The 9433-nt window shown below is 41.4% G+C and overlaps 1 protein-coding gene and 4 non-coding genes across 5 annotated transcripts; all 5 read right to left on the minus strand.

The window, feature by feature from the left end:
- Positions 1 to 1991: 1991 nt before the first annotated feature.
- On the minus strand, positions 1992 to 9007 carry dkc1 (dyskeratosis congenita 1, dyskerin). Its single transcript, XM_088354857.1, has 15 exons — positions 8889 to 9007; positions 7725 to 7771; positions 7538 to 7624; positions 7147 to 7238; positions 6047 to 6231; positions 5858 to 5922; positions 5601 to 5727; positions 5405 to 5535; positions 4483 to 4626; positions 4287 to 4407; positions 2919 to 3037; positions 2732 to 2835; positions 2567 to 2621; positions 2353 to 2496; positions 1992 to 2236 (listed from the first exon to the last, which is right to left on the minus strand). The coding sequence occupies exons 1-15, from the start codon at positions 8902 to 8904 to the stop codon at positions 2174 to 2176; spliced, it is 1500 nt and encodes a 499-aa protein (XP_088210983.1). The 5' UTR covers positions 8905 to 9007; the 3' UTR covers positions 1992 to 2173.
- Positions 4184 to 4259, minus strand: LOC148352154 (small nucleolar RNA SNORD83). The gene has a single exon (XR_015852975.1). It is a non-coding gene; the product is annotated as a small nucleolar RNA SNORD83 (small nucleolar RNA).
- On the minus strand, positions 4699 to 4809 carry LOC148352155 (small nucleolar RNA SNORA36 family). Its single transcript, XR_015852976.1, has one exon. It is a non-coding gene; the product is annotated as a small nucleolar RNA SNORA36 family (small nucleolar RNA).
- LOC148352156 (small nucleolar RNA SNORD83) lies at positions 6524 to 6598 on the minus strand. The gene has a single exon (XR_015852974.1). It is a non-coding gene; the product is annotated as a small nucleolar RNA SNORD83 (small nucleolar RNA).
- On the minus strand, positions 7304 to 7498 carry LOC148352157 (small nucleolar RNA SNORD17). The gene has a single exon (XR_015852979.1). It is a non-coding gene; the product is annotated as a small nucleolar RNA SNORD17 (small nucleolar RNA).
- Positions 9008 to 9433: the final 426 nt, after the last annotated feature.

A 9433-nucleotide genomic window follows, 5' to 3' on the forward strand; every position in this document is an offset into this window, starting at 1 on the left:
TCCCTTTTACACGCCGTATTCTACCGTTTTTTTTCTTCCTCTGGAGGTTTGCCAAAGTGCAAAAAATACCTTTGTTTTGAGAGGATCGCAATAATATAGCTCATTAATATATTCCAAATGTTCAAATTCAACAAGACGTATTCTATTGACTATGGCATCAGACAAGAATTTGAGATTTGAGGGTAAAAACTACAAGACTTGGAAACTACTATAACCATATTATAACCTATTTTAAAGATCTGTTCTTTTATGTACTTGCATCCCAAGGAGATGCAGCATTAATATTTTAGATCGTTTTCTAGCCAGACACCAAAGATATTCCAATTCAGGATTTTGGACCTGGTACCCCTTGAGGTGGCCATGGACGTGTTCTGAAAACACCTCGCCGGTGTAAGAGTTGAAATTTGATTGTTTTGAGATTTATTTGAACTCTCAAACTCTGTGTTTTTTGTGGCATTACTGTTAAAACTCTGGTATCGCATTAATTTGCTAAGCCATGGCTTGTGCAACTTGTTTGGCACTTTATGGGCTTCTGCGCTTGCCGTACCTTCAGCTCTATCACCTCATGCTGAAGGTAAGCTGTGCCCAATATCAGTCCGAGTAAAAGTTCATACTTTGCAAAATGTAGGAGCTGCTTTCACAAATTATTTTTGTATATAAATGTATAGAAGTTGTGCTAAATCAGGGGTGTCAAAGTCAAATGGACGGAGGGCCAAATAAAACATTTGGCTACAAGCCGAGGGCCGGACTGTCCAATCTTTACTGAAACCAAGATTTAACCTACTGAAAACACAACAAATATATTACAATATGATTGGATAAATAAAGCAATATTTTCTTATGACTGTCAGTCATTTTTAATTTCAGCAGGCACAAAATACAAATGTCCTTTATATAAAAAACTCATAACATATCTCATAACAACAACTCATAACCATTTTCTATCATTCAATCATCTGAAATTATTAAAAAAAAATATTGCCTCGAAATACAATAAAATAAAGTGCAAAAATCTCTTGTTACTTAAAACCAATAGCAATCAACACACTGGACCTCATCTGTCCTGCTCAAATGTACATTGACTTTCCTTTCTGGGCTTTCTCTGGGTTAGTGTGAAAAAAAGGAATTACTGATTAACAAATAATAACAATCAAAAGTCATTTTCTCTGCTAAATAGGAGACAATTTTATCAAAAGACTTGTCCACATCAAGATCTATTTTCCATGAAAAGCCGAAAAACAAGAAACACTCCCAGGACAGAGTCGGCAAACAAAAACAACATAGTCAACATAGACAATAAAGCTTTAAAATTCCCGAGGGGAACAACAAAAAACAAGACCTTCTTTATGTGCATATTTAACTTTTAAACTTGAACGGAGTAAAAACTTCAAATGTGTAATTGCACAGGAAACATTACTGTATTATTACTGTATTTACATACATTTATATACAGCACTGTATTACTACAACTCAACATTACTTGTTTGAGGCGTGTGTTTTGTTTCATGATGCCGTCTAATATTATACTCTTTCATCACCGCCACACTTTCTCCACATAGCAGACACACAGGTTTTCCAGCTACCTCCGTGAACATGTACTCCAACTCCCACCTTGTTTGAAAGCCCCGGTTTTCAGTGTCCACCTTCCGTTTAGCCTTTGTTGATGGGTATCTGTGGGCTAATTTTTGCTGTTATGCTAATGACTGCTGCTGATCGACTGCTGAATAAATCAAACCGCCTCCCGCTTTGCTCCCGCTCGGCGCGTCCCCGTTGCATTGTGGGAAATTTAGTATTCATGCGTACTGCGGGCTTGCAGCGGCCTGCGGGCCGGATCTAATATATTGATATAGTCTCGCGGGCCTAATGTGGCCCGCGGGCCTCGACTCTGACATATGTGATCTAAACAAGACTAAAAAAAAAAAAACAAAGGCTATGAAAATGAGGTTATCGTTTGTGCTAGTGATTCTTAATACACAGAATTGAGAACTCAATCATATATTAAAAAAAGTTTATTTATAATGTTTGATACATAGCATCAACTTTTCATTTTAGAGTCGACAAAAATGTCAAACTTGAAAAATAAAAATTCCCCAAAATATGTACAAGTCAAAGAAAAAGGTATCGCACATTAAAAAAACTAAGGTCTCGTGATTAGATAGTGGGCGGAGTGTGATCACTCAGAGGCATCGTCTTCTTTGGCTTTCTTCTTTTTTTTCTTCTTTTTGACACTTTCAGGCTGTAAACCAAATAAGAGGTTAGTTCCAAGAATGTATCATTGAACAGGAGCGCAATCAAAATGGAGATGGCCGGGATGACTCCAGCAACCCTAGTGAGGATAAGCAGTGTTCTCACCTCTTCTTGCGGCTCATCTGCAGTCTCCTCAGCCACGCTGGCGTCCAACTTGGCGCGTTTTTCTTTTTTCTTTTTCTTCTTCTCCTTAGGTGTGCTCTCAGTGGCTGATGTGGCGTCCATTTCATCTGTCGCTTCCCTCTTCCTCTGTGCAAGGAATAAGGGGGGATATGGTGAGCGAGAAGAGCGCCTCCCACAGGTCGGAGGGCTAACTTACCTTTGCTGACACGTCAGGCGTCTCAGCAGGAGAAGCAGCATCAGCGGCGGCATTACTGCAGTTACAAAGTTAAAACATTATAAAGAAGCCACAAAGACTTGCTGCAGCAGAACGACTCCCTAGAGGAAGACTTATGACCTCAGACAAGGAAAACCCCGCACTCACCCATAGTCCACGTAGCCCGTCTTCCAGTCTTGGGGAGTGCTCCCATTGGGTTTCCCGTGCTTGTCCAGCAGACCTTTCTGGATCATCATCTTTTTCTGACTTGCCTGATGGTCAATTGAAAATTGTATTTGTATAAGATCATTGTGGTACGCGACTGATTGCTATAAGGTCAAAGAACGGCGTTTACCTTGGGTCCAAGCCCCCATTTTCGCGGGTAAGTGTCTCGCTCCATGATAACCCGCTTGATCTTGGCCACCACGCCGTGATCGCATGTTGAAATGACTGCCGTTGTCATCAGGGCCACAGCTTAACAGGGGGAAAAATATTCAAGATGTGGTTAAGTTCTCAAATTCTAACAGACCCTTAAATCTTCATACTCCATTCTCCCAGACCCTTACTCATTAATTTAGAAAATATGGGGCTGCCAAAGATTGAAAATTATCCATTCCGAAATACGATTCAGTGTTTTTTTGCAATTCATAGAAAATGCATAGGTCTATATCTAGTGAAAGCTAGAGCTATTGTCTGTGATAGGAATCAGCAGAGGTGTTGTGAAAGGATAGTGGGATGTTTGGGCACGTTCTAAGGGATAGGCAGGGCACCTATGTATGATACGGCAGGGGTAAACCAGTGAGAGCTGTCAGCCCCCGCTGTTGAACAAAAGAGTGTTGTGTCGCCCTGCCCAGAGTGACATGGCCGCTTTCTTGTGTCCCGTTTTATCTGGAGGGATGAAAACATGACCAACTTGGGTGCTAAGGTGCCTAACTTGTTTGGGCATTTCGGTTGGCAATGGCCCAAAATTTTTTGTGTGGGTTTTAATCTATTTTTTCCCCTTTTATGTGTCTTGCTGTCGGTCGCCCCCCGTGAGGGATATGACCAAGGTAGATAGAAAATGTCACAATGAACTAGCAAAGATTAGTATTAAGTAGGAGTGTACACCCCACCAGAATATAGGAAAAGTACTATAGTACGATCATTGACTGAATCTTGATAAAACTGTAGAACAGATTCCAAATTATAACATACGCCAATTTTTATATATAGAAGCAAAATACACGTTTTATTTTAGTCATTTTGAAAGATTTGGATGCAAAAATGCAGTACTTTTGCAATTATACGATGGAATTTTAGATAGCAGCAAAATAACGTGCTACTTTTACAAAGCGGCTGACTCTGGGGAGGCAATAAAACTGTCGACCTAAATCAGAATTCACTCATGAGAATCGATTCTAATTGATTTTTCTTATTAGTTTGAAAATTATGTGGAGTAGAAAAGCATTGAAAATGTGGCTTCACATTTCATCTCAGGTCAGAAATTGAGGGGGCTCGGGGCCCAAATACTATTCAAATGAAATGTAGATTGGAGTCACCACCCCTGCAGTATGACTTGAATGTTTGCTAAACATCTCCCAAAACACCCATTATACAAAGAAATATGGTAATAGACGATCGAGCCATCAGACAAGGGTGATAGATAGCAAGTCAGCACAACCCGAAGGTTCCTGAATCTAACGTGTCATCATTTGGCCTCTTCATATTCTACGCTTCTGCTCACCTGTGCAAATGGCTTCCCCCTTAGTGGTGATGACCACAATGTCCTGGTTGACTTCGATTCCGTCCTCATAGCGGAGGACGCCCGGCAACATGATCTTGGCGCCGTAGCAGATGGCGTTCACCTGAATACCAGCACCCGCCAAGTTAATAAACATGCTCTGCAGGCGGATGCCTGATTTTTTTCGCCTGCAACTTACAGCACTGTCCTTCATCACCAAGCGCTTGTACGACACAAGGAGTTTCTCCAGAGGGAAAATGACTCTTCGCAGGTACGTCTCGTCTTTGTTGTGGTCATACTGCCATTGAGCGTCCAGGATGTCATGCATGGTCACCATGTTGTCCTGAAATGAGAAATGTTCTTCATGAGTAAAAAAAAAAATCTTTCAAGATCCTTTTCCAACAATGAGATATTAAAGTGTCAGCAGTGAGACTTTACAAAGTAAAATCCCAACTGCTCCTTTGCTGTCCCAAAGTTTAATTGACAGTTCAACACAAGCAGTCGAACTGAACTCAACACCTTGGAATTTTTTTATTTAACAGCAAACCAATGTATGGGAGTTTCACGTCGTTTTATTTTTAATAAACTTCAATACTTATTTATAGGGAGCCCTGCCAAATAATATTTCACATATCAGACTGGTGGAAATGTATACACAGATTACAAAAATGTTTTCCTAGTAGTATTTAAGAGCACCATTTAAACAATAATCACTATGGAAAAGTATTAGCACCCCTAGTAGTAAAAAATATTGATTTACATCAGGAGCCAAAATACATGAATTGCATAAGTGCACATTTTTCATAATACTTGCGTTCAATTGGCATTTATTTCACACAACATGAGCTTCACCTAAAGGGCGCTGACATAGTCCGCCATCTTTCCATTACATGAAACAAAACACGCCAATAGCTGGGCCAAAAATATCAGAATAGTGCCGTTTTGGTAAGAGTCTCAAGTTTAGTCTTGTTCTTTTAAGCGCCCGTTTACAGTTGCACTACATGCTGTCCAGTAACAACTAAACGGCACTCTTATGGAAAGTGTCCATCAGATTGATTTAATGCTTTTGAGATTACTATGGAACAATCAACATCGTTGTTATAAAAACAAGTCTCACCCACCTTCTCTCCCATGACTCCCGATCGGACCCTGCGGAGCTCCTGCATTTGCCCACCGACCCCCAGCACCAGACCCAGGTGGACACAAAGTGTCCTGATATACGTTCCTGCTTCACAGCTGACCCAGAATATTCCTGAAAGACCATCTTTGTCAATCCATGTTTCTGCCCCAGGTACTCCTGAAAGGGTAGGGTCTTACCATGCCTATTCACGGGATCGTACTCCACCAGTTTGCTCTCATAAATGGTTCGCACTCGCAGCTGCCGCTTAACAGCGCTAATAAGGGGAGGTCGCTGGAACAGCGCGCCTGTCAGGGTCTCCAGTGCCTGAAAAATGTAGGTATTAAAGATTTTATTTCAAGCTGGTGGGATGAAACATCAACAAGTCAGTTTTATCTCTTAATTACTCTAGCACATCAAAGACAAATATCATTTCACATCTATTAAAGCAACTTACTCTGGCTAGCGTGTGCTCGCTCTCAATGGCATTGTGCAGCCGAACGATCCCAACATACTCTTTTCCTGCAACACACGGCAGGGGAGAGCGTGGGCATGGCTGATTTTTTTAATGAGGAGAAACACCTTGGCAAGGTCCGACCCACAAGGATCGACCTACAGCTTTTTTGAGGAAACATTAAATTCGTACCTGCACTTTGCTGGGATTTAACCAATCGTGTCGCCCGGTCCACGCACACAATTAGACAGCCGGTGACTTTGGGGTCCAGGGTTCCACTGTGGCCCGTCTTGTCCACGCGCAGGATTCGTCGGATCCACGCTACCACCTCGTGCGATGAAGGGTTGGCTGGCTTGTCTAAGTTGATGAAGCCAGTCCTGCAGGGAGACAAAGCCACACATGTTAAAACATGGAATATTTCCTCAACTTTGTCACAGGGCAAACTCAAGGGGCGGTTCTTACAAACCAGTGATGCCCCACAGCAATAAGATTGTCTTGTAAGAACAATTCGAGTGGATGAGTTGCATCATTGTCCCTAGTCACAGCCATGGAGGGGGGTAGCGGGTTTTTAGAGAAGAGTCACTGTTAAATCTATGTGCTCCAATAATCTGTTTCCTTGCATTTAAAGGACTTGAACCCCTCAACACTGTATAAATTGAAGCCAACAAGAGCCATCAGACAAGGGTGATAGATAGATGGTCAGCACAGCCCAAGAGCTCTTGAATCTACATGTCATCATTTGGCCTTGTGTCAACACATTGCACCTACGCTTCCACTCTAATGTGCAAATTGCTTCCTGGTGGCGAAGACCATTCTCTTTTCACTGCAATTACATCTCGTTTAAGGCAATCATTTTTAACACCCATTAAGATTTTGGGCACAGAAAACACCGTGGTACCTCTACATATGCGCACCTCGACAATTTTGGTGGAACAATAACCTCGCTCGGCATACAAAGGAAACTGTTCCATTACAGCAACTCCCACCATGGCAAGGGCGCTTATTAATTTGACACTATGTTTTGTTAATACATTTGTAGTCTTATTACTGTATTGCTTATGTTTCAGAGTTACGGTTAATTTGGATGCTTGTGAGGTCGGGAACAGACAATTCATTTTTAATCATATCTAATGGCACGATCCTGGAATGATTCAAGATCATATGAACAGCTACCACTACAATACCACCCACTGGTCAACTAGCGAAATGACAAATATACCCTTATTGTGACAACCAAAAACATTAAATTTGACTTAACATTGACAAAGCTCTAGAAAATAATACCCTCTTACCTAACGTATTCATGGATGTTTCTCTTGAGTGGGTTGCATCCACTAGGAAGAGGCGTGTAGTGGGCTGTGCGCACATTCAGCTTGTCAAAGTTCTGTGGGAAACAGACTCTGTTATCACGCTGTCAACTTAGAACACAGATCTCGAACCAAACGCGGAGCGATCAGACCAAATATCATCTTAGAGGCCACCCGCCCGGCCCTACACGCCACACCATTCCAAGCCGCAGCTCAGGCAGAACGCCGGATTGCGTCTCGAAAGGCGCAGCGGAGCCCTGTCCCCAGAACGGGGACTGGACAACGGGCCGGGATCGGTCGCCGCTCAGTGAATGGATAAACGGATTCATCATGTCGCATTTTCGTTAAAAAGGAAGTAATCAGATTTAACGGTCACCTTGAGGAGGAGTGGCCATTGTGACGTGTCCAAGGTGGGCACTTTGCTTTCAGGCTTGATATGGAAGTCGCCGCTCTCCTGGAGGTCCTGCAAATATTTGAAGAAGTGTGTGATTTAGAATAAATGTCCATATCTCACTTCAAGTCACAGCTGCAGAAATATCGGGATATCATCTTGACTAACTCACCCCAACATCCTCAACTACTTTCTTGGCCTTTTTTTTCTTCGCTGAAACTGCAGGAGAAAACAAAACAATTTGAGTGATACAACACTTATCAACTTTTAAGTGTTCCCAATCTATTATACGTTTCTTCCATAATTTCAAATAGAGTCGTAGGCAGATGGATCCCCTAACTATTAAGATCGTAGGGGCACTTTTTCCTGTAAATACAGCCTGGTAGCGCCAACCCCTTCTCAGGCCAACGTAGGTTTGCACTCAGTTTCGAACTGGATTAATATGAAAATAAGGAGGGGTGGAAGGTATAGAGGCATTTTTGTCCTGATCAGTCGAACATAACTAATACAGACGTATTCAGCTATGTATATCCCGTGAGTAAATAGGTGATGTTTATAAGACCATTGCTTGATAAAGGGAATAACTTACTGGAAAGGAGCCGGCATGTGATCTTACATTTACTTTGATACTATTCAAATAGTGCAAGTTTATCCAATGGGGCTTTCACATCTGAATTGAAAAGTGGATAGAAAAACCCGCTTAGAATAGAAAATATGCAGTACTGCATGCAAAATATTCACTCATTACCAATATTTTTATTGTAAATTGGTTCAAATTCAATCATCTATGGAAAAACGCACGAGATCGTCTTCTCGCCCACGTGCTCTACCGCGCAACACGTGCCACTTAGCAAGGAGGCTAAAAGAAAGCTAATATTCAAGGCCTGTCTTGTGTTTTGTCGTGTGGTAATGAGTGTGCAGAAAATTGCAGACACGTGTAAATCGCAAAGACGATATTTAATATAGTAATTCAATTTAAAGCAGGAATACCATTAAAATGTTCCCGATGTTAAGCAAAGTTTGAAAACCCACACGTGGCCTGCTCAATGCACCCACCGCGACAACTACAATAAATACGAACGAAATATCATGCACTGTACACCATTTTTATGCATCAAAATAATGCGTTTCTTCAATGAATGAACGCCATTTTTAATGCACCCATAATTTACTTAAGACGACTTTTGTGCTGACGTAAAATTAGCTACGAAATGCCTTAAAACACTTAATTATTCAAAAGGTAATATAAAGGCAACAAGAATCATTTTAAAACGATGTGGCCTGCCAAAAATGAAATAAAAGTAAGATTTCTCAGCAGCGTGCTGATATTACTTACCATCTCCGTCAGCCATTTTGGTAGAACTGAATATGGCAAGGCAGACTCCACCTCATCGTCTTCCACCATGTCTTCTTCTTTTGCTATTTCCTGGCAGAGTCGATTTGCTGCCGTCTGTGGGTAAATTGTGTTACTGCACCCCCCATAAACGTCAGATACTGCAGTGTTTTTCAACCTTTTTTGAAAATGTTTCTACATTGGAAAAAATTTGCGACAAACCACTAACCAAAAATGTTATAAAATGACACTAAACAGTATGTTTAATTACAATATAATTTACAATACCCCAAGTTTTACAGCACACGCACTTGATAATGACATAATATTTGCAGAAAATGAAATTAAATGAAATGATCTGCATTTATATAGCGCTTTTCAAGTCAATGACTTCCCAAAGCGCTTTACATTGTGCTTCACATTTCCCAATAGCGGCCGTGATCTGTGCAGCCATGTAAGGCGCTAACCTGCTTATTGGGGGTAATTGGGGGTTCAATGTCTTACCCAAGGACACTTCGACAAGTAACACGGACAAGCCGGGATTCGAA

Source organism: Urocampus carinirostris, chromosome 15, assembly GCF_059441175.1.
Source record: "Urocampus carinirostris isolate Australia breed hairy pipefish chromosome 15, RoL_Ucar_1.0, whole genome shotgun sequence".
Taxonomy (NCBI): Eukaryota; Metazoa; Chordata; class Actinopteri; order Syngnathiformes; family Syngnathidae; genus Urocampus; species Urocampus carinirostris.

Excerpts from the sequence above, each read along its gene's own strand:
- dkc1 (XM_088354857.1), bottom strand. Across the intron at positions 4,627-5,404 it reads CGGGAGTCATGGGAGAGAAG|GACAACATGGTGACCATGCA; the intron begins GTGGGTGAGACT and ends TTCTCATTTCAG. Across the intron at positions 2,622-2,731 it reads ACGGGCTACGTGGACTATGG|TAATGCCGCCGCTGATGCTG; the intron begins GTGAGTGCGGGG and ends TTGTAACTGCAG.